The sequence below is a fragment of the Syngnathus scovelli genome, chromosome 5, assembly GCF_024217435.2.
Source record: "Syngnathus scovelli strain Florida chromosome 5, RoL_Ssco_1.2, whole genome shotgun sequence".
NCBI classification, from domain to species: Eukaryota; Metazoa; Chordata; class Actinopteri; order Syngnathiformes; family Syngnathidae; genus Syngnathus; species Syngnathus scovelli.
The window spans coordinates 10,272,331-10,297,086 of NC_090851.1; the positions used below are offsets into that span (position 1 = coordinate 10,272,331).

General features: G+C 39.2%; 2 protein-coding genes across 5 annotated transcripts in view; one reads left to right on the forward strand and one right to left on the reverse strand.

The window, feature by feature from the left end:
* Positions 1–448: 448 nt before the first annotated feature.
* Positions 449–18,685, forward strand: nt5c2b (5'-nucleotidase, cytosolic IIb). 3 transcript variants are annotated; one of them, XM_049719473.1, is made up of 18 exons: positions 449–664; positions 2,924–3,041; positions 6,770–6,843; positions 11,268–11,385; positions 11,543–11,638; positions 11,779–11,870; positions 11,969–12,026; positions 12,566–12,659; positions 13,314–13,367; positions 13,483–13,566; positions 13,733–13,774; positions 13,955–14,062; positions 14,315–14,381; positions 14,452–14,622; positions 15,140–15,191; positions 15,402–15,462; positions 16,469–16,645; positions 16,829–18,685. In XM_049719473.1, the coding sequence occupies exons 2-18, from the start codon at positions 2,941–2,943 to the stop codon at positions 17,102–17,104; spliced, it is 1,725 nt and encodes a 574-aa protein (XP_049575430.1). In that variant the 5' UTR covers positions 449–664; positions 2,924–2,940; the 3' UTR covers positions 17,105–18,685. The 3 variants fall into 3 exon arrangements, with proteins under 3 accessions (XP_049575430.1, XP_049575431.1, XP_049575432.1); XM_049719474.2 differs by lacking the exons at positions 449–664; positions 2,924–3,041 and adding an exon at positions 3,787–3,912; XM_049719475.1 differs by lacking the exons at positions 449–664; positions 2,924–3,041; positions 6,770–6,843; positions 11,268–11,385; positions 11,543–11,638 and adding an exon at positions 11,648–11,700.
* A 543-nt stretch (positions 18,686–19,228) lies between these two features.
* Positions 19,229–24,756, reverse strand: part of cnnm2b (cyclin and CBS domain divalent metal cation transport mediator 2b) — a 30,956-nt gene continuing 25,428 nt past the window's right edge. The window contains exons 5-8 of one of the 2 annotated variants that reach the window (XM_049719470.2): positions 24,354–24,447; positions 23,710–23,769; positions 22,169–22,347; positions 19,229–21,106 (exon numbers count right to left, since the gene is read on the reverse strand). In XM_049719470.2, the coding sequence (XP_049575427.1) occupies positions 20,846–21,106; positions 22,169–22,347; positions 23,710–23,769; positions 24,354–24,447 (594 nt within the window). In that variant the 3' untranslated portion in view covers positions 19,229–20,845. The remainder of the gene's footprint in view (positions 21,107–22,168; positions 22,348–23,709; positions 23,770–24,353; positions 24,448–24,756) is intronic. The other variant, XM_049719471.2, reaches the window with a different exon arrangement.

Consider the following 24,756-nt stretch of genomic DNA (forward strand, 5'->3'; position numbering starts at 1 on the left):
ATGTGGCCGCGAAGACAAATTGTGCATCAAATTCGTGTGTCATTACGAGAATTGCAAATTGTCTTCACTTTTAATAATATTTTTTTTTTTAAATATTTGAGTAGTTTTTACTCGTCTGATTTGAAAACGAGTTATTTGTCATTGTTTTGTAGCTTTTACTGTATATAATGTGAGGCGCTCATACATTTATTTGGGTTGACAGTCATAATGGCACTCCGAAAGAAGCTATGACTGCAATGCGGCCCGCGAAAAAACGAGTTTGACACCCGAGTTTGCCCTAGGGCATGCTTAAATCGTCCCTTGGCTCACACCACGAGTCCAAGATTAAGGACTATTATGTTGTTTGAGATGTTCCTCTCCATTTATAACGAAGTCATTCATGTTGGTAGCTGTGCTGCGTGAAATCTCCGCCTCCTGATGAAAGACAGAAGGAGGTCCCGCCCTCTTCCCCTTGAGCTGGCAGCAGAGAGAAATAGAAACGCCACACAGCTGTCAACCGAGGAAAGGACATCTACGGCCCGGCCTTACGGTGCACTCATTCGGGGCCAGACTGCAGCTTTCTACCTCGATATATACACAGCCTTTCTTGCTCATACTTCCACACTGCTCAAGGCGCATGCTCCGACGTAGTTGCGGTGCAGTTGTTTGACAAGATATAGCAGTGGTGAGTACAGTCATGATAAGAACAGCTAAGTTAAATCCAGTGAAACCACTCTTGTTGGCTGTTTTGATTGAATCCCATCCAGCTATGTGTTATTAGGCTTACTCAATACATTACATGCTACCCGCATTATCAATGTCGAACAAGGTGCTTTAGCAGACTGTTAGCTAGTGTAGCAAATAACGAGATATTTGGCTGTCATACTAGTCAATAGATCTTCTTGTAACCTCAGTTAATTTCACACCGATCGTGGGTGCAGTTCATAAATTATCTTATGTTGAACTGGCAATCCGATTTCAGGGGTGTGCAGTAGGGTGTAGTAGTGCTTAGCGCTACGTGATCTACTGTATAAGTGGAACAAAGCCCGTTTACGTTTGTGCAGGCTTGTCGTATGTAATGCTCTGACATACTGAGTCTTTCGAAACCTGAGCTCCCATATGACACCCCCTCGCCCCTAGTCAGAGAGTAAACACAGGTGGCATTGACTCAAGTAAAGATGACTGCAACCCGGTAGTCGTTTGGGATTCTTTTGACACACGCAGATGCTCATCAAACGTGCAAATATGAAAAAGAGACAAGTGGTGATGTGTGTGTGCCTTTCCGCCACACATCATGTGTTTCATCTGCCCGTGCTGACACGAGAGTAAAAAAAGCTGACTTAAACGATTGTGCAATGCAGCGTCCCCTCTCCTCCAGATTCCTTTAAAAACAATTTACTAATTACTTTCAATAGCCCAAAGGTCCAAAAATGTTCGTACAATCAGAGGTGACAGTGCACCCTGTAGGACAGTTTCTCACGGAGTCACAAGTGATTGCGCACGTTCCTAAAAGATTGCAATAGTTGCCAGCAGTTCAACGTTTCTTTGCGACAAGAAAAACTTGTCGACAATTAAAAGTGTTGGCAAACATAATTGTGGCTGTTTGCAACCTTGACTGAACCCTCGTAAAAAATCAAACTCCAGACATGCGCAAACACTTGATAACCTTTGCTGCTCCGTGAGTTTAAATAAGAGGAGGTAAGATGCCCGCTTTAAAAAAAAAAAAAAAAAGACTTTTGGGAAAATCAAAATAATTTTAATCACAACATAATAGGTAAACAAGAAGTATGTCAAAGTAAACACATTTGGAGGGTAATTAGATCACACAAGACTGCAACTTTGTTTTCATAAAACTAATTGTAATACCTTGTAAAGAGAGATCTTAGGCCACAACCTGGGGAAAACATCCCAAGATGCCCCCGACCCCATATGTCATTTAAATCCATACAAACTTGGTGTTTAAATCTCATTTTCAAATTTTGACATTACACTTACTTCACCTGAAACACAATAGCTACATAACACTAAAGAAAATAATTGTTTTTAATAACCGTTTATTATTGCCATTTTGGAAACCGAATGCCTGTGACAAATCCCATTTGCAAATATTTGTTGAAAAGATGTGCAATTATTATCCCGTTTTGTTGTCATGGTGCTATTATTGTCACATAAAGTCAGCTGAATAGCATGGTAATAATCCATTTGTAATTGATTATTCGGCAAAAGATTGCCCCGTTTGAGGACGCATCAAGCGATTTCTTTTTTGTGTGCTAACCATTTAAGTTATCGTCTGTGTGCTGTGATTCCATCAACTATTATATCCACACTTTCAAGTAAGAAATTGTAATCCAATCAACAGTGCGCCTCATTCACAATAACAGTATTCATCCTCACACAAAGGAATTTGCATTATTAGAGCAAACCAGTTGCTTACGTTATAGGAAGAAAATATCATATTGATTTGCAGTTGGAAAAAAAAATATCATTTTGATTTCCGGTTGGCATGTAAAAAAACGCGCTGAGAGTGAAATCAACTAAACTGCAACAGATGACAATAAAAGCACAACCTTAAAGTTAAACATTTATTGAAACTCTGAGCATGTATAATCTTATTTAGCTCAATATTTTCAAGTCTGTATATTCAATATCAGCCTAACTGTGACAGATTAAAGACAGTCAGGCTATATCCATGATAAAATGCAGATTACTAAATGTAGACCTCATTTAACATTGAGGTTACTTAAAACCTGCCTGAACATGTGATTAGAACTTTTATAATCTCATTTCTATTTCATAATTTTGGTGTCTTAGGGTCTCGGAGTGGTATGTGCTCAACCTTAGCAGTTCTACTTTATTAGGCCAGCTTCAACCTCCAGCTAAATGGAACCATGATTTACCTTAAATTGACAAAGTACAGCGATGGACCTGTTTCATTTCTCCTCAGACACTGAAAGACTAAAGATGACTACTTCATGGAGTGACAGACTGCAAAATTATGCTGACCTGCCTGCCAACATGGACAGAATAACAATGAAAAAATACAGACGAGAGCCCTACCATAGGTAAGAAACTTCTGTCTAACATAGAATCTGTCTAGAATAGTGATTGGTGATGCAATATTTTTTGGCTTGTTGGAGTTCTCTTAGGTAATCCTTGTTTTATTGCTTCCCATTATGGAGCCTGTAAAACAGGAAGGATTTCCTTTCTTGAATCTTCTCTTTAAGTACCTGTAATTTTGAGACAGAGCTGCTGGTCCAAATGACTTGTCAAATTTAGTGTTCCTTTTCACAGTTGACAGAAATCGGCAAAAAAAAAATCTGCCAACAGATCCAATATTGTCCGATTAATCGGTCAGGCCCTAGTGAGGAGTCTTAAGAATGTTACTCTAAAAATTGGCTTATATAATCAAAAAATACTTTATGATGTTAACAGTTTATAAATTATTGAATGAATAACTCCTTTTATTCTTATGAGTACAATTCTTTGTAAATACAACAATAGTTTCTAACTACAATAATGTGTAATCTAAGTTAAGAAAGACCCCTTCCGCTATATGAGTTACATCGCTGTTGCTTGCTTGGTTCTGCTGGACTTGTGATTGTTCTGGATATCTTTGAAGGGCCATAAATGTCATGCCACAGAACAACAACTCTGACTAACTGCACGCAACAACAGAGAATGACGTAGAATAGTCACAATCATTTTTGCAACAAGTCAGAAAACATCTGAATGGTAAGAAAGCAAAGAGAGGGGGGTGGGTGAGAGAGGGTGGAGTGGGGGGCTTTATTGTTTGTGGGTCCTGTTTTGGCCTGCTGGAGTGGAGCAGGTCCGAGAGTCAAAGTGGGGTTTAATTTCACGTACTAGAATGCATCGCTACGCATCTCCTGGACAAACATCGAAATGGGGGCTTTTTCACTACGGAACTGCTTCAAGGTATTTACTATCTGGTTTGGATGAGTAGGGATGACAAATAAATATAATCCATTATGACATTGGAGTGTAACGCTGCTTTCTATTTGATGTTTGATATCTTTTTTTTTACTGATTTGTATCTTATTTTGACGAGAATGAAATAGTGACGCGTGCTAAAACCTGTTGACAACTAAAACAATTTAAAAAATCTAATGGAATTAGACGTTCGTCCCAAATTTGGGGGCATTGATGCCAAACTGTAAAAGATGTACATCATAAAAGGTCTGTTCATAGACTAAATGTCCAAGCAGTGTGAGTTAAGTGAGCAATGTCTGTGATGTAAACAATGTCTATATTGGAGGACACTGTGTCCCCATTGACTGATTTACGAGGCAGGACAGTAGAGCCGTTTCCTGGCCGATTGACACAAAGTCTTAGTGGTAAGCATCGCTCGAAATAGTAGCGTACTGTCACAAATCACCGGACAGAAAGAAACTCTCTATTTATTGATGGAAATTGAAACTATAGTACCGTAATTTCCGGACTATAAGTCGCGGTTTTTTTCATAGTTTGGATGGGGGGGCGACTTATACTCAAGAGCGACTTATATATGTTTTTTTTTCACAAATTTTTACTTGATCATTAAGACATCACTTACAAGTATAGTTGACCACTTCCCATGTTATTTTTAGTATAGTTGATCACTTCACATGCTTTTATTTCTTTATCTTGAACATATTCAAAACATAAAAAATAGAGAAAACATCAAATAAAGCAATTAACACTTTAAAGCACCATATCCAAGTCCACTGTCTGCTGTATGTACACTTGCTCCATTTTTGCTCCTCTTATATTTATTATTATTATTTATTATTATTTGTTTATTTATCATTTATTCAATACTCTTATTTATTCATTGTTAGTGCCTTCTTGGTTTTTTTTGTGTTGCTTGTATGCATATGTGTACTATCTCACCGAGGGATAGAGGAAATGTAATTTCAATCTCTTTGTGTGTCTTAGTATATAAAAAAAATATATCGACGATAAAGCAGACTTTGACTTTGATAAAACAACCAAAAAAAATTATATTTTCAGACGAAACTGGATGAGGGCGCTCTAAATTTTACCGTTGGCCGTGACTCATCAACTGGGTGGGCTTAAGAAAAATGGCACCAAAAAGAAACTCATATTTTGCAGGTTACAAACTTCAAGTTGTAAAATATGCAGCTGAAAACAGTAATCGAGCAGCAGAAAGAAAGTTTGGAGAACCGTGATGTACCAATGGATTACTATTTCAAGTGACGTCAGTAGCGCGGCGCGCCGGTTGTTTACATACAAACGTGCCCACACAAGGACGACCGGCATCATTAGCGGTGATCATTTCTAAGTGACACGGAGGACAAAGAGTTTGAAGGAATTAAGGATTTGGAGTGACATAGAAGGTTTGAAAAACTATTATGGCTTTTACGCACGCCCGGTCTCTACTGAGTCGGGGGCCGACGATCGGCCGAGTGGTTGTCCGCGAACGGTGCGCGGGGCTCGGACATGGCCATTACGCACGCCCGGTCTGTCTGGAAGTCCACGCCGCCACACGCTTGGAAGTTTGTTTTGTTTAATAAAGAGCCGTTTACCAAACCTACGTCTATCCTTGTACTTTGTTAATGCTACAATATAGTTATATAGTAGATCTGTGGAATAAAGACGAGGGTGACGTCAGGGCGCACGCGCGGCGATGTTGACAAAGGACGAGGAATTTGATCGATGGATTTAATGGAATTAAAGTGCACGGATGGTTTGATAATATTATTGGCTTGTATTATAGTTATTTAAAATATAGTTTATCTATCGTTATATGAGCCTGTGGAATATTTTGAAGCGCAAGCGCCCTCAGCCGTGCGCACCCATTGTTGACAAAGATCGATCGATGGATTTAATGAATTGGAGTGACACCGATGGTTTTATAAACATGTTATTCATGTAATAGTTGTCCTTAATCACTCTATATGTTACGTCAGGCCCGTTCTCAGCTCTTTGTTTGTGTTTGTCAAGTTAGCATACCTATCGTTTAGCCTGTTGTTGCTATTTAATGAATTGGAGTGACACCGATGGTTTTATAAACATGTTATTCATGTAATAGTTGTCCTTAATCACTCTATATGTTACGTCAGGCCCGTTCTCAGCTCTTTCTTTGAGTTTGTCACGTTAGCATACCTATCGTTTAGCCTGTTGTTGCTATTTAATGAATTGGAGTGACACTGATGGTTTTATAAACATGTTATTCATGTAATAGTTGTCCTTAATCACTCTATATGTTACGTCAGGCCCGTTCTCAGCTCTTTGTTTGTGTTTGTCACGTTAGCATACCTATCGTTTAGCCTGTTGTTGCTATCGTTTAGCCTGTTGTTGCTCGTTCATGACTGTTTTTGGTGTGGGATTTTGTCGAATAAATTGCCCCCAAAATGCGACTTATACTCCGGAGCGACTTATATATGTTTTTTTTCACTTTTTGGGGCATTTTATGGCTGGTGCGACTTATACTCCGGAGCGACTTATAGTCCGGAAAATACGGTATGTCATTACTCTCCATGATTTTACTATACGATGCGCCGAATATTTTAGAGAACAGAACAAATTGGGGTAGTTTTTTTCTGATGTTGATCATTTCGCTTATGTTGATCATTTCTCTTGGTGTGAAGCCTTAAACTCACCCAGTACTGAATGATAGATCCACTATGGCCTGGCTACTTGTCTGGGTTGAGTAATGTTTATTCTCAAGTTAACATTTTTCACTCAAGAACACTATTTGCCATTGTGTGTGTGATTGTTGTTGTTTTTTGACATAGCCAGTAACACACATACCTTGGTGTGTCTTCTCTAGAGTGTTTGTCAACAGAAGTCTGGCAATGGAGAAGATTAAGTGCTTTGGTTTTGATATGGATTACACTTTGGCAGGTACGTAAGACTTCACTCAACACCCATGGGAGTAAAACAACGAAGATAGGAAATTATTTCTTAACATAGAAAGTTTGTTATTGAATATGATTTCTAAAGAAATAATCACAACATTCCATGTTCTTACGTCAGTGAGCAGCAAATATGTTATGAATGTTCCACATAACTCCCTGGCACGCCAGATCGGTAGCATACTTCTCCACCCATCTAGTAACTGCTCCAAAATTATCCTGCCATGTTGTTCTGTGACTCGGACCCACTTTTTTATCCGCGCTTCCCAAAATAACCAAATGAATTAGCTAAGTGGAACACGTGTGTTTGTGAATTTCTTGAACGATGACTCCTGTGAGAACAGGAATTACTCTTAGTCCCCCTCTAAATTTGCGGCTAAGGCAGGGTAAAAGTTGCTCAGCTGTTGACATTACTCTTTTTATGGGCGCTCATACCCTAGTGTCAATGTTTACAAGAAGCACGACCATCACGTATCCATGGAGGGCCTGTCAGCTTTTGACCCCAGACGTGCTTTATCAAATCCAGACAACTAGAGAGTGCAACCACTGTGTGCTATACTTGCATAAAAGATGTCATTGTTATTACATATGTGGCTTTTATTGTTGGGGTAACATGGTGTATTTGGGGCTAGCCTATTTTGCTTCACAATTCTGAGGTTTACGGTTCGAATCCCAGCTTGGGCCTTCCCGTGTGGTGTTGGCAATCACATTGCCTTTTACCGCTAACTTTTGATGTTTCTTGAAGTCCAACCAGCTATACTCCATTGAGTTTGGAAAAAATGTCTCTTTGAGGGAGCAACTTGTAAGCACAAGAACAAGTTTGTATCACCCACCCTTATCTCGCGGTGCACTTTGAAACTACAGAGGTGATTGGGAGGTACATGTGACGGGTGTCCCAAAGGGTTCATTGGTCAAGTGATGATGGAACTTGAAGTTACAGACATCCTTCCCTGAAGCGCCTTAAACAGCAATATTGAGACACAACCAGGCTAGGTTTGAGCTTTAGAAGATCCATAGTAATGCTGGAGTCTTAACTCTATCGATGAATTGAATAATCGGATGCAATTTTATATTTTGCATTAAAGTAACTTTCAATTTGTTTTTTCCCAAATTACTGTTTATCAACTGATTATTGTTGTTTATTTGATATTGTTTAACGATAAAAAAATAACTAAACAACAAATAAGCAAAATCATCATACAGGGATATTTTACTTGCCATCGTTTTTGAAAGGGATTCAGTTACTGGTTCATTCATTGCAAACGTCTCATTTTGATTAAACACAAAATTTTTTAAAACTAAATTTCTGAATGAAACTTTTACATCCAAGGCTGCCAATGTGTATCTGTGTGTCAGAGAGTTAGTCATCTACATGCCCTCAGTGGGAGGAATACAAGAATTAAAATAATTTAAGGCAGCCGAGGAGATTGTAACCATCAGTGGTGCAACTTCCGGTACAACCACCGGAGCTCTTTATTGCTGTCAACAGCCTAGCAGTGGAGTTTCTGATGCAGCAAGAGATCTACTAATAACGCCACAAACTTCTGTCAGAAATAGGGGCAGCTAAAGTTACATCTGAGAGTCGAATACTCTCTGATACTATCTATACATTGCAGTTTCTTCTGTTTTGCAAGTCCTCTGTTTATCAGCAGAGGACTTGCAAAACAGAAGTGTTGGCGACACCGTCCAATCAAACATTTAATTATGAACAGGTTACTAGTCTTTTCTGTAATCATTTAATTACACATGACTCACTTCCTAAATGACGACCGGTTTTATAGTTGATTAAGATATTGAATGACACGCTAAATCGAGGTTTGTCAATTCAAGGTCAACATGTTGAAACGGACCTGGCAGTGAACTACAGAAAGTGAGACTGGTGATCGCATAGGTGACCGAGGGCAAACAACTCTTAAAATAGGTTTCTTTGTAGTGCCTCTGAGCTTTGGGAAGAATTTCACAAAAGAGTGTGTGGTGGGAGGAGGAGAAGAAGCGAGTGAAGCAAGAGGTGGAGACGTGGAAAGGCAATGTAATTGGTTTGCGCGACTGGCCTGGGCAAAGGGCCCAGACCTTGTGTTTACTGAAGGGGTTGAGAACCAGATGGAGGATTGAGTTGCAAAAGGTGACGTGGTTCTAATGCACAAACAAACTCAGGATTAGTGAGCTTGCAAAACAATAGAATTCATCTTAATTTAAAGTGTCACAAAAAAGTGATAAAGTGATCTATTAACCTTGCATACTAGCTAAATTCTCTCGGTATTTGTGAGTTCACAAAAAGACAAGAATCCATCTTGTACCGAGTCCACTGATGTTCTCCGAGCTGACCACTTGTGTCATATGTGTGGTCGCCGCTTGGGCCATAATAATAATAATAATAATAATAATAATAATAATAATAATAATAATAATAATAATAATAATAATAATAATAATAATAATAATGACAATAGTGATAATGACGATGATGTTGATGACCCTAAAATAAACCTTTGAAAATCTGACATTGCTTTTGAATTGTGGTTCAACAGAAATACATTTTAAAGACTATAATGTACACATTTTTCATAATTTTGCTTCTTCCTATAACTTATACTCAGAGCTTGGACTGGCAGCCACAATAAAAACAAGTAGTATGAACTAAATAGTCATTTTTATAGCACCTATTGTGTGACGCATTGCTAATTTAAACTGTAGAATCAATGACAAGTATTTACTATTATAAGCATTAAAAGGCACAATAACCAACGACAATGCAACATGGGATACTGAAATACTAGTACACCACTAATATGCCATTTCAAACAAAAAAAAAAACTCACCAAATTCACTGGGACAAAAAAAATAATGGGACCCTAGAAAAGATAAATTTGATCATAGGCACATCAAACAGGGACAAACCTCTAATTAGTATCACAAGTGACTTCAAACAGAAAACACCTTTCAAACCTGAAGAGCAGACCAAAGCACTTGCTGAGAGGTGCAGAAGTCTCAGTGGATGTTAATTTTTATTTATTTTTTTGATTGCATTAATTGCCTCAAACGGGTATGCAACAAGTCTTAATTTCAAAAGCAATGTCCGATTTAGTATTTCATTAACAGTGGCGTTACAACAATTTTGTCAGCATCTGTGTGTGCATGTTTTGCTAATGTTTGGCACCATACAACCAGAAAGGGCAGAAGATAAAGTATTTCATTTTGGATATTTTGTTATGTATATTTCTTCCAAACAATCCCACTAGGAGTAGGGAAAGCAGCCATCAACACAAGCACATTCTCCATTTTGTATTTATAACATGTGACATACCCGTGTCCCAGTGTCAGATAGCATTATAATCCTCTGCTGGCCTTTTTTTGAGCCCGGTCTTAGTTGTAGTTTGGCCCTGGGGTAAATATTGACGATGGTGAGGAGCGGGCTCATCAGCCAGCCCAAAGCTCATCTAAGATTCCACTGAAAGTTGGGCCATTTTTTGTTTTCACACCTGATCAAATGTTCCTGTTGAGTCACGTGGAACATCCTGGCTTGTGGTGACACAAACACACGTAGGGTACAATGTGTTCACATGTACATGTGTGAAGGGGCTTCATGAGGGAGTGGGAACATGGAGTTAACAAAAGTCCGAAACAACACAGCACAATCTGGAGTGGATACTGTCAACCTTTTTTGTTTTTAAAGTGACTTCTTTGTGCCTTCAGTTTAATCAACTGCTCTTGTATCTTGTTGTTTCCTAGTCTACTGAGTATAGTCTGAGTCAGCTCCAGTCCATGTTCCAAAGTCCACAAAACATTGACATGCACCAAAAGCCTCACCTAATTGTGTCGTGTCTTCCTTTGCACGAGAAATTAGTTGTATATATTTTTTGCATAATTACGGTAACTGCGTGTCCTGCTATTTTAGTATGTAAATCAAATGACTGGATTAAAAAATGTCACTTAACCAACAAAGCAAGTGGGATCTCAGATAGACCGTAATTTCTTAAGAATAACACTTAATTTTTGGTGAGTAAAAATCAACACAAATTGAGTATTAGTTTAGCAAGGACGTGAAAAACAAAAACACATGATATTACTAGACAGCTGAAATGTTCACCTGTGTTTTTTAATATACTTTACACTGACATATAATTCTAATTTCTCGGATTAAAAAGACTACTTCCAAATAAGGAAGTACCAGCGTCGTCAGTGAAGCAAGGTAAAGATTTCCATTTTGTTTTGGCATTTCCGGCTTACCGTACTTCAGAGAATTTTTAAATCCCTTTGCCCCCCCCCCCCAAAAAAAAAAACAACAAAAAAAAAAAACATACAACATACACTGCAGATATTTCAGTATTTGAACATGGATACAATGTAACTAGCATAGCCTGAAATGGGACAATATTTGCTAAACACACGCTTGTTTGTGCATTTGCTTTCTAGTGTATAAATCACCAGAGTATGAGTCTCTTGGATTTGAGCTAATAGTGGAGCGGCTGGTTTCCATCGGTTACCCTCAGGAGTTGTTCAGCTTTGTCTACGATTCGTCCTTTCCTACCAGGTGGGCCCCACTGCCACTTTTATAGAATAATCGAGACCTCTGTATGACCTCTATTTGGTTACGATTAATGTAAAGAGCAGCAGGACAAGTGATTCAACTGAGATTTACTGTGAATAGAGACATTACAACCACTTTTTTTTTTTCTTCCCACTTCTAGAGGCCTTGTATTTGACACGATGTACGGAAACCTGTTGAAGGTCGACGCCTACGGTAATATACTGATCTGCGTCCATGGATTCAACTTTCTCAGAGGGTGAGGCTTCTGAACATTCATCTCTCCTCGTCTCTGAGGAAGATTGTTAGTAAGACTGTCAGGTTTGTGTCCTCATACGGTTTGTGTGCCCGCTTCACCGCCCTCATGAAATAATCTCAATGGGTTTCTTCTTTTCCCAGCCCTGAGATCCGTGAGCGCTACCCAAACAAATTCATCCAAAGAGATGATACAGAGCGCTTTTATATTCTCAACACACTTTTTAACCTGCCAGGTATGGCTTGAGCAAAAATAATCTCAGATGATGACAGATAATGTCAGCATGCGTTATTCATGTTGTTTTTTTTTTTTTTTTCTTTTTCTTTCTTCAAGAGACCTACCTCTTTGCATGTCTAGTGGATTTTTTCTCCAACTGTGATAGATACACAAGGTAAGAAGCTGCTTATTATAATAAATGTCATGTCATGCAGCAAGCTGCTGGGCCCTAGCGGCATGTGAAGTGACACAAACCAACCTGGGGAAAAAAAAATCAAACGCATTGCAGTCAACCAGTCAAAAACTACATTTGCTTTGCTGAATTGTTAAAAAAAAGCATGGTTCCAAAAACAAAGGTAAATAACATTCGACTAACTTTAAGACAAGGGGAAAGAAGAGAGATAAACATTGGATGTTAACATTAGCGGAGAGTCCAATGTCCTGTACATTTCTTGAGAATGTAATCTGGAATGGTTGCATGGTCTTTGTCCTCTGAAACCTGGTTGTTGGTCTTTTAGGGGAAGAATGCTTTCCTGTTTGGCTGGGGACCCCTCCATCAAGGGAAGGCTATCCCATTTAAAATAAAATGAGCAAATAGTCAAACCAAGAGAAAAAACAAACTAGGAGAAATGTTTTGGAAATCCTTCCATAAAGATTTGTCTTGTACTATGACAGCGGCGTATACATGTGCGTCTTTGCTCCTCCCCCGTTTAGCTGTGAAATGGGCTTTAAGGACGGCGACCTCTTCATGTCTTACAAGAGCATGTTCCAGGATGTTCGCGACGCTGTTGACTGGGTCCACTTCAAGGTACAGCATGCATGAAAGCGGCAGTGGCAGAAAAACAAGAATGTGAACCCTACTCTCTAAACCTGATGAGCTAGTTCCACTCAAATGGTTTGAGGAAACCAATTCCAATGAGTCATACGTTTGATACAGTAACTTAATTATTGCAAAAATATATTTTTATTTGACTACAAGCAACTTTGAAATGTATTGTTTAAGTCACTAAGTGAAGTAGTAAGTTTTAATAATAATGAATTCATGTCTTATATGATAATTCTTCAAAATAAGTAAAGTAAAAATGAAAACATATCAGTATTAAAATATTCCCCAAGTTACTACTACATAGAATTGTCATTTTTGTATTAGTTTAATTTTTGGAAATGATTGATTCGAACTGTTTTACTAGTTTAAGATATGAAACTTTTTTATTTTTGTAAAAATGTACTCTTAGGTTTTACTTTGTATGGAGTTGTGTGTATTTCTACACAAATAGGTCAGAAAATGAATATCTTCATCACCAAGATACAGCAACAATCAAAATATACAGACACAAATATCTCTTAACACTGCACAACAAGCTGTTCTCTTGGTCCTGTCACTGAATCAATTTGCAGTGATGCTTTTAATAAGAGTAGTCCGATCAAGCAGTATGAAGTTTTTACATCTTTTACATTTCAGGGCACATTGAAGGAAAAAACTGTGGAGAACCTTGAGAAGTATGTCGTGAAAGATGTAAGTAGTTTGTATTCATGAAGGTGGCTCTTTTCACATCAGCTTGAATCATCAGTAAGGAGCCTTATTTCTAAAGAGCCTTAGCCTTCTTCTTTTTCTTCTGCATTACCACCAGGGAAAGTTGCCTCTTCTTCTCAGCCGGATGAATGAAGTTGCCAAGGTTTTTTTGGCTACCAACAGCGACTATAAATACACTGATGTAAGTAAGGCCATTAATATTCATGCCATCAGCCTCACCAGCTACTTGTTGGCTTTAGAATAGCCGCCTGTCACAATTGATGTATTTGCTGTATAAAAATAATTGTAATGACATTTGAAAGTTTTATGTTTGTTTTTAAAGTAATTAACTATCGTTTTGCTCACAGAAAATCATGACTTACCTGTTTGACTTCTCCCATGGTCCAAAGGTAAACACTCTCTTCTATGTGACAACACTCAAAATTGATCAAATATATAAATATTATATCATGAATATATATAATCCACTTCAGACTTTAGTACCTTGAAGCCCTCATTTGTTTTGTATAATCCCCATGTTGGCATGGCTTTTTACATGTGCATTTATTTTCATCATTCATTTGTTTCAGCCTGGTACGTCACACCAACCGTGGCAGTCTTATTTTGACCTCATCCTTGTAGATGCCAGAAAGCCACTCTTCTTTGGTGAAGGGACAGTGCTCCGACAAGTGGACACGGTGAGGGGATAGGAAGCTCACAGTTTGATGAAACGATAGAAATGTCCAGAATATACTGTACTTACCAGTTGTGTGTGTGTTCGTGTGCATGCGTGTGTGTGTGTAGACACAGAGAGAGAGTGATATGCATACAGACAAACACACTATTCAAATATTTCTGCTAGCATAAAGTAGCCTCAAGGTTTGCTTTTCTTTTAAGGTGCATCGCCTCTGTGTGAAATTTGATGTAAATGTATTTTCCATTTATCTCAGACCACAGGACGACTAAAGATTGGCACCTACACAGGACCGCTGCAGCATGGCATTGTTTATTCTGGAGGTAAGACATTTCATGTGGTGTCAGGTTGTTTGTGCTCACTGAGTGAGTGTCCCCTGGTACTTCGTCACAGGTTCCTCAGACATCGTTTGTGACTTGCTTGGGGCTAAAGGGAAGGACATCGTGTACATCGGGGACCATATCTTTGGAGACATACTCAAGTCCAAGAAACGCCAAGGCTGGAGGACTTTCCTGGTCATACCTGAGCTTGCCCAGGAGCTGCACGTGTGGACCGACAAGAGTTGTAAGAGATAAAAAACTCACATTGTTGGTATGCCTGAGTCATGAATTAGACAATGATTTTACGTATATTCCCAACTTGGGCGCAGAGTGAAAACCTTCCTGCGCGTTTATGTATTTGAGGGCCATTGCAGTATGGTTGCATTCGGAAATTCACTCAAATGCCGGCGCACCACTCTGTATGCGTGTTTTAAGAGACAGAGCGCACTCCTTTCCCATTATATTTACAAACACAGACTTTCAATCAGCAGCTCGTGCTTCAACTCTTTCCATCTGTAGTGTCAGACGTACTGGTGAAGAGTGTACTCTGGTTAACCGAACGGAACTTTTAAACAACGTTGTGAGTTTCAAAACAGTCGATGTGAACCAGTGCGTGCTCACTGCATATTTCCCGATGTGCCATTAGTTGAACTGGAATTACTAAACCTCGGCCAGCATAGCATTGTCATGAGTTGCACAGATTAGGACATTGCACATGAGCAGTGATAGCTAATAATGTTTTTTTTTTTTCCCCTTCTCAGCTTTGTTTGATGAACTACAAGGTCTGGACATTTTCTTGGCAGAACTCTACAAGTAAGAACTTGAACTCTTTCAAACCACCTGCACCGATTTCACCACTTTGCAGAAAGCATGTGCGTTATGAGGTCCTTTGGGTCAAGAGTGTAAAGTCTAAAGGAGCGGGCTGAAAATTTGCATCGCTGATATCAGCCTCTTTAGCCAACTGATATGACTCCACCCACCCATTTAATGCAACTTTAATCATGGGTCATCATTCCCCTGCAGACATTTGGACAGCAGCAGCAACGAGAGGCCCGATATCAGCACTATCCAGAGAAGAGTCAAGGTACAGCTTTAATTGTCTGGGTTTACATAGCAACACAAGAGGACAGGGCTTGTCACACATGTAAAGTATGTTTGTTGAGTGGGATATACCTTTGTTCTGATTTCACAAGTGTTGACCCTTGTCCCATCCTCACAAGCGCACCTTTTGGGGGATGCTCCTTTCATAGACTATCACTCGCTTGTTTCAAATGAACCTGTTCATCTGTGGAGTGTTCCAAACTGGTTTTAGTATAGCCAGTCTTTTGTTGCCTTGTCCCAGCTGTTTTGCCATGTGATGCAGGCATCTAGTTCAAAATGAGAGAAAAACAGAATTCATAAATGAAAATAAAACTCAATAAGAGGCCCGACCACAGAAATGCTCCTCCATGATACTGCGCCACTGTCATACTCTCCATTACAACAACCTACGTTGACTTGAATTGTGTCATGGATGGAATGGAGCAGGGCGACCAAACGCAGCTTGGACCAGGGTTTAGTAGAGAACTCAAAGACAGACTATAAGAAGCTCGACTAAGGACAAGACTAACTGAACAAAAGACAAGATAAAGACAGGAACGACGACGGCCGAGACGAGAACAATCCGACAAGTGTGACACGCAGACAGGGCTTATATACGCGACAGGTAACGAGAGGCAGGTGACTGTGATTAGTACATAGATTGAGAGTAGACACAGGAAGGGAGGGGCGAGCACACAGACACTGACAAATTGTTGGGGATGGTAGAAGTACTCAGTGCTCAGTGTTTCTTCTTTTTCATCTTCTTGTTCTAAATAAATAAATAAATGGGCGAAGGGATAAATGAATAAAATATTAGTTGGAACATTACATAGCTTGTCTTTGTAATGTATTCAGTTGAATATGTTGTATCCAAATCATTGCATTCTGTTTTAGTCACAATGTCCCTTTGCCTTTTCTCATCTTTATAGCATATCAGAGTATCTGTGAGGTCAATCAATTTTGTTCTGGGTAGATATCCTTTCACAATTCCAGTTATTCATCTCCTTCAGAAAGTCACACATGACATGGACATGTGCTACGGCATGATGGGCAGCCTTTTCCGCAGCGGCTCCAGGCAGACTCTGTTTGCCTCCCAAGTGATGCGCTACGCAGATCTCTACGCAGCCTCATACATCAACCTGCTCTACTATCCATTCAGCTACCTCTTCAGAGCCGCACACGTGCTTGTGAGTACAGGATGGAAAACAAACACGTTTGCAGATTACATCTTGGGCTCATTGAAGAACAACATGAGACTAGTTTCAGACACATGCACATGTCTTCTTTCACAACTCAATAAAAAATCAGTGGAGGAAAAACTGATTTTTAGAAGCAACTAATCAAACCCCCGCTTTTATTCTGAGCTTCAGATGCCCCACGAGTCGACGGTGGAGCACATGCACGTGGACATTGGCGCAGAGTCGCCGATGGCCACGCGCAACCGCAAGGAATTGGAGTGCAAGAGAAACCAGCTGACCCGCTCCTTCAGTGAGATCAAGCCTCCCAACCTGTTTCCTCAAACCCCGCAGGAGATCACCCACTGCCACGATGAAGACGATGATGAGGAGGAAGAGGAAGAGGAAGAAGAAGAAGAAGAAGAAGAGGAGGAGGAGGAAGAAGAAGAGGAAGAGGAAGAGGAAGAATGAAGTACCTTAAGTAATTTAGAGGTTTGCTAGTTTGGCAAAAGTGGAAAATCCTTCACTGTGTGTTTGTTTGTGTGTGCCTGCGCGTGCGTGCGTGTGTGCTCGTGCGTGCGTGCATGCGTCAGTACTTGACATTTTAGCGTAAAGTGTGACAGACCAGCACACAAAACGGGATCACCCGACCGTCACAAAACTGCACGCATGACTGCTCCTTAAAAAAAAAGCCTTTTGTAATTGTTATTTTCTTAATCGATTGGATTCAAATTGTCAGTTTTTGTCAGTCGTCGAGACACTCCTCCACTGAAGTTTAACGTGACCTTTTCAGGCCTTATTGTAGGATAAGCTGGCTTGAAGCATGACATACTCGTGCGTGTCAGCACGCTTTGTGAAGAAGTGCATCGATTGGATGCATCACAATAGATTTTTTTTAATGCAAATGGGAACAACGTGCTTTTCGTTTGGTTGATTTTCTCGACATTTTACATGTATTGGTTTTGCAAAAAGGCATTGTGCTTGATACTAATGTGAAAATTTGCAAAACTGAGAGATAACATTGCAGTGTTCAGGTGGCTGTTGACCTGTTTTCTCGTTGCCGAGCAACATCCTGTACAACATGCTGATAATCGCTATAACAACAGTGAAGTCATGCTTCTGTAAATAGCTGTAAGGTGTAAACAGCTGAAGAAGATAAGAGGAGTATTTTTATAGAAACCTGAAATGTGAGTATTACATTTGCATTTATTTTTTGGACAGCTCGGTGCAGTTTATCACTCACTTAACATGCAGTCTCCGTATGCAAAAGTTGCATCCTGGAATTTTTAAACCTGTTTGTGCTTATGCAGAGCCAAAACCGTTAAACTGAAGGTTTTTTTAAAGAAACTTTTGAAACAGTTTTATCTCTTCTTGATTTGCAGTTTTTATTTGTAATTTTCTTTTTTGGGATGTGGTCACGCAAACGTACAGATATGACGCAACCTTAACAACTTGAGGACACATCACATCAGTATCTTTTTCTTTATTTATTATTATTTTATACATAAGGAAGATTTTCATTTTCAGGCTTAACTGTGTCTTGAAACTTAAATGAAAGTCATTTGCTACAGGAGCGATTGTGATCTTTTCGTTTTGTAACTTTCAAATATGCACGTTTTTTTACAGTGTATCTTGACTGTAAGCATTTTAGAAATTCATTCACTGCGGTTTACATAGCAAACTGTTAACCCAACCTGTAACTTATGAATAACACATTCAAAGCTGTATCTAAATGTTAACTGCCATCAACAAGTTCTTTTGAGGTCAGGTTATTTTTATTTTTATAAGATAGTGTTTCTAGAACTATAAATGGAATATCGTGATTCCCCCCATTGTTTCTTAATTTTTGTATCACACCATGCAAGTGTTGAGCCTATCAACAATTAGTTAACTGAAGTCAACGGTTGAAATGAGATTTTATTCGTCATCTCTCATTTTCTAAACGAAGGTTATGTTTGATTTTTATGCATATCCTTTTATGTTCTCATGCTCCTGCCATTTGTACACTGAAGGAAATAACTTACAAATGTAAAATAAAGATAGTTTTTCAGAGTTTTGTGTTCTTTTCTTGAGCCCAAATATAGTACATTGGCCACTTAATTTAGTATACTTCACGCAATCTAATGGCATCCAACTCAACATAAAAAATCTTACTGAACAATCATCACGTAGGCGGGGGACACTGAACCGGTTGCCAACCAATCAGAGGGCACACAGAGACGAACAACCATCCGCACTCGCAATTTGGAGTGCTCAATCAGCCTACTAAGCATGTTTTTTGGGATGTGCGAGAAAACTGGAGTGTCCGGAGAAAACCCACGCAGGCACGGGAAGAATATTCAAACTCTACACAGGGAGGGTCGGAGGTGGAATCGAACTCGCACTAATTAGGTGACTTGTGATGATAATTTATTGCACTGGATTGTATTCAGTGGTATCAAAGTATAAATTCTGAATACAAATGCACACCACACATCTGATTTATATTAATTTGAAGCGTTCAAGTCATAAATATTTGCGATGATGTAGAAAAAACCCAAACAGTTGTTAACTGTGTAAGTCACAGTAAAACTGAACCATAAAAGTGAAGGAATATCACTGTAAATCTTTTAATGGCAGCCACAGCAGAATGAAACATGAAACAACAGTTTTGATGTCACTAAACAGTTATTAAACATGGATTATGATCTGCATTGTGATAGCCGCCACAACACTCTTCTCACATTCACTGCTGTCAAAAAAACCTTTATGAACTAAGATCAGGCATGGTTGTGGAGTGTCATGTGACAAGAAGACAAACAACAGGAAACAAAACTACGGAGTGGATAAGGAATGTCATGTGTCATCTGTGGACATATTTAATGTCGAGGTTTCTTCTTGTGACGTTGATGATGCTCAACATGTTAGATGAGGTCATTAATACTGTGCAATAGTCAAGTTTGATTAAATGTAAAATTGGCACAAAAAAAACACTCTTACAAAACTTTACTCCCAAGCGCATTGGCGCTGTGATGGCACTTTCACGTTGACATCACTGTTCCCACAACGCATCAGAACTCACACTTGAACGTACAGTAGACTTGTCTGAGGTCACAACCATGAGAGGCCTCCAATTTGAAATTAAGGGAAATTTGCATGTGGATTTTGTATTTCCTATCTTTCAAACACAAACAGACAAATACAGAGCATACATACAAATACATATAGCTGTCAATTTACAATACAGTCATTTTTTTTGTATTATTATTAATCATCTCTTAAATAAATTTCTCTTCATTGCACTTTGTTAAAAATAATTAAGGTTATGATTTGTTTTCTTAAAGGCAATAGTGTGATTTTTTTAAGGTGAAAAAGCCCAATTTAGAATACACAATAGTAAAAATAAGACAATCTGTAATATACATACTGTTTCTGTAAAAGACCTTTGCCCCCTCATATACACCAATGGATGTTTAGCTCCATATTATGTAGCATGTCCTCTCTGGTATGACGTGCATGCTTAATTGCCACTTTAATGTCACACCACATATATATCTTTATATATACATACAATATTATAAAATAAATAAATACAGGAAAACATTCTTGGTTTTTGATGTAATGGTTTCTCTCAAAGCGGTTTTTGGTGCAGTCTTTGCCAAACCATTGCTCTCTGGAGTCCATGTTGATGGGATCAAACGTCCACTGAGTTTCCCTGAAAGATGCAAAAAGGTGACATTTATTTGGGAGTGTGTGTGTGTGTGTGTGTGCGACCTGTGTAAAAAAAAAAAAATAAAAATAAAAAAAAAATCACGGCCATTCACGGGAGGACCAAGGTCTTTGGCCTGAGTGGAAAATATGGTGTGTGCATGTGTGTGTGTGTGTGTATGTGTGTGAGCGCGTGTGTGTGTGGGAGGAGTGAAGGGTGTCAGGTTTGCATGCAGTCCGTTGTCCTCTTGTCCAAGTTACCGCTATGAAAGTGTCAAATCGTCCCAAAAGGAATTTCAGTCACAGCACCATCTTAAGAAGGTGTAGTGGAACAGGGCTGCCAACAGGTGGGGGAATTCACCACACGTCTCCCCCCACTGCCCATCCTTTGTGGGGGGGTGGGCCAAGTGACTGAGGTGATGCAGCATCCTCACTCTGCCCGCTCACGCTCCCCTGCGATCTTTCTAGCTACACCACTGCACTGTGCGTCCGTCAGACAGGACCTCCACCGAGCTGAGCGCCGGGCTAGATGGGCCACTCGTTGTGCGCGCTGTGGTTGCTCCTGCTCACACCCACGCAATTGTGCTGCTGGTTGAGAAGGTGGGAAGCCTCGTTAGCCAAGGCTACAGTCACAGTTGGGGCGTGGCCGGCGGGGCCGGCGAGCGTGATGGAAGTCTCCAGCTCGTTCGGCGTGAGCTCGATCTTGGTGAACTCGCTGTCTGTGGATTGCGGCGTCTTGTCCATGCGCGACGCCATCAAGGCATTCTGGTACTGCTGCCGTGTTACCTAGGTAACGGTAAGGATAGAGACATCGGGTCAGATGACAAAGCAAGATGGTTGGGATTCAATTTTCGTATGCTCAACTCCTAGTACTTCTTCAGTGGTACCTTGACCTAGTAAAGATAGGGTTTTTAAAACCAATCAAAATTGTTTTTGTTGCGTTAAAACTAGAGGCAAGCAATACACTCTGACAATATATATCACAATAATAATAAAAACAACGACAAAGATAAAAAAAACTCGTATGGTGTCATTTTACAATTAGCTTGTCTAACATCAGTTCTCATCTGCAGCATAATGCATGTCAAATATCATCAGAGGAAACTTCTAATAGAAAAAATATTTCACTTATCAAAGTTATTGTAGGCTGTTGCCACCAGGAGGCAGAGTGGAAAACATTACTCGGAAGTGAATTATGCAAGTCAATTGCGATTGGCTGGCAGAGGAAAAGCGGTTCAGAAAATTGATAGATGAATTTCACATTTAAAATAAATATTCAAAATAGACAAAACAACTGTGTCTGAATGAAATTGTTATTTTGGACGGAGACTCCTTCAATGGAGGAACTGTTATCCTTCTCTCCTCACTTAAAGTTAAATCGCAATAAGCGCTTAAAAAAAATTGTTTTCTGTGCCATTTCTTCAGATTGCAGTGCATTTATTTAACTTAACACTGATTTAAAAAAAAAAAAAAAAGTAACTACAACAAATTGTGGCCTGGAACAGATTAAATGCAATTCTATTCATTTCAATGGGAAACATAACTTTGATTTTCAAACTTTGAGTTACGAAGTAGGTCACGGAGAGAATTAAGTTAATAACTTGATGTAGCACTGTAAAATATTCTCTAATGTCACTACACTATCATCCTCCATTCCATTACATTAGTACATACATGAACACAATACAAGACACACGCACACACATAAAATCATAAATCCAAATCGATCTGAAAATAAAATGGGTCTGTTTAAGGCTACCTACTGAAGACCCGAACACTTAACAAGAGGGAGGCACGTCAACCAAGCACCCGATACAGAGGTCAAAGTGCCAATCTCCCTCGACTCACCTTTATAAAATACAGGTCCGAGCATGCTCTGACAGAGTAGTCAGGTACGTAGATCTGCAGGAAGGAGTTCAGTTGATTGTTACTGCTGCCCAAAGTCGGAGTGATGGCATCTATTCGATCGCTCCTGTTCTGGGAGTCCGAGTGGTTTAGTCCAAACGGCCTTGGTGGAGATTTATTCTCTGTGAGAAAAATGATCAAATATGAATTTTGCACCAAAATATACTGCTATCAAATACAGATTACGTAGTTATGGTGCGAGGCAACTGAAAAAAAGGTATATCTGCACTTGCTGCAAAGAACAAATGTGGATAGGCAGCATTTCAGAAAAAAACAACTGCTCTTTAAATTTAAATTTCTTCAAACAATTTTGTTCGGACATATTTTTGTGGTTGACTCATTTGACAGTGATCTTTCTACTTTAACATTCAATGGTGGTGCATTAAAACTAAATTTGCAATTTGCATTGCGTGAAGGTAATTTTAAGACACTGATAATATTAAAATATACTTTCCGTGCCTTTTTGGACTTCCAGAAAATATTTCATGAGTTGGTGAGTTTCACTGAGGCAGCTTGCCTGTGCCCCCACATAGAAAGTACTTGGTCTCTTTTTTTAATTAAAGCCAGATTATATTTTCCACTCCTTAAAGAAGCCTAGTGAAAATCACACACAACAAAGTGAAAACAGCTCGGCTAAAACCAGTGCTACTACGCTGACTGGAATGTATGTAATCCAACATTGCAATAAGTCGGTGTCTATGGGACGCACAAATAGCATTCGTGTGTGTGCGCGCGTGCAGACCAAGCACAGTGGGCCAAAGACCTGGCATGTGAAGTTTTGCAGATTAGTACTCCACATTCAAAAAGCAGCAGGGGTCAGGTCATTATTTAAACTCCCTAAAAAGTATTTAAAAAAAAAATATATATATATATATATATATATATATATATATATATATTACATGTGTGTATAAAAGCCAGACCAACATCACTGTGTGGCATTCAGGCCTCAAATAGAATGGGAATAAAAGAAGCTAAATATATGCACATTTCCAGATACTGATGTATCCTTTAAAGTGTGCTTGTTTTACTTGTGTGTGTGCGAGTGAACATATGTGTACGTGCTTCTCTTCGTATGTGCGCACAGTGGTGTCCAGCAGGGGGCTGTAGCTGTAGGTCTTGTTTACGCAGTCAGGGGGTTAAAGGTTAGGGGCGAGAGGGAGAGGGCGGAGTCTGGGGCCTCCAGTCTCCAGCACCATTGAACCCCTTGAATAATGGCTCAGAGGATGAGGGTGCTACAGACTTTTTCTTCACACTGATTCCTTTCTTTTTCATATACATGTATTGGACATGGTGCATTCAAGTACAAACCAATTTCTGGACACATCATCATCTACAAAGTCACTTAAAACATGACAAAAGTAGTATTCACTCTAGTAAATACGGCGATGCTAAACCAAAAACTAAAAAAACTACAGATTAGCACGTAGCTGAGAATTCAATGAGGAGATGGGTATGAGTAAAGAAAGAAAAATATACTCTACCTGGTGATCCAGCTAATGAATCGCCCCTATTGACAAATGTTCGCGAAAGAGACAGCGGGACTTTTCGGGCAGGAGGGGGCGGTCAGAGAAAAGAAGAGGAAAAGAAAAGTAAAGAAAGGTAAGTAAAGTAGTATACATATAATGTACATGTAGGCAAAATCAACAGCAAAAAATCCAATAATGACTAAAAGAAGAATCAAGGAGAATCATAAGAATCACATTTGACTTGAGACTGCACATAGCAAAGAACACTTTTCATTTTCACCACTAGGTGTCTCTCAGTTCCTATATACTGATCAAAATGGTTGTAAGGAATGGGGAATAGTTGAGAAGTTTATGAATGAACTGAGAAGAGTGAGGGCATCACTACTACTAGTGTCACTGCGAGATGGGTCACTAATCCATAATTTCACTGACAAAGCTTGTATCACTAACTACAGTTTCTTTAAGATAATGTGGCTGATTATTCACATAAAGGTGAAGGCAATAATGGATGTTCCTAAACGTTCTTATTGTTTTCCCATATTTGGCATGCAACCATATGAGAGTCATAAACAGTCAACCACAAGCAAATGAAATTAAAGCCACAAAAAACATTTGAGTCACTGATGACTTCAATCAAGCCGCATCATCAGAGAGCTCACCTGGTGAGACAGTGAGAGCCAGCATTCCATAGAAAGAGAATGGTCCAGCTTCAAACTTCATACCCTCTTTTCCTGCCTCCACTTCCACTTTGCCCTGTAGAAGGCAGATTCAGAGCTTTAATGGAAGAAGGACAATAAAAAATGACTTTTTTTCAACATAGCATTTGCTTTATTCATCTTTTTGTATTCAGTGAAACAATTTCTGTCAAAACACAAGCCATTTCATTAACTTTGTATTTTTCACCAATTTTCTCAGAGAAAATTACAGAAACAGAAGCTGTTCAAGGGCAAAAGTGCAAATGTCATAGAATAACTTTATTGCTGGTAATATTAAAAGTAAAAACAAGAGGTCTGAGATTGAAACGCAAACAACTGATGGTTAGAGATGGTTAAAGAAGAAAAA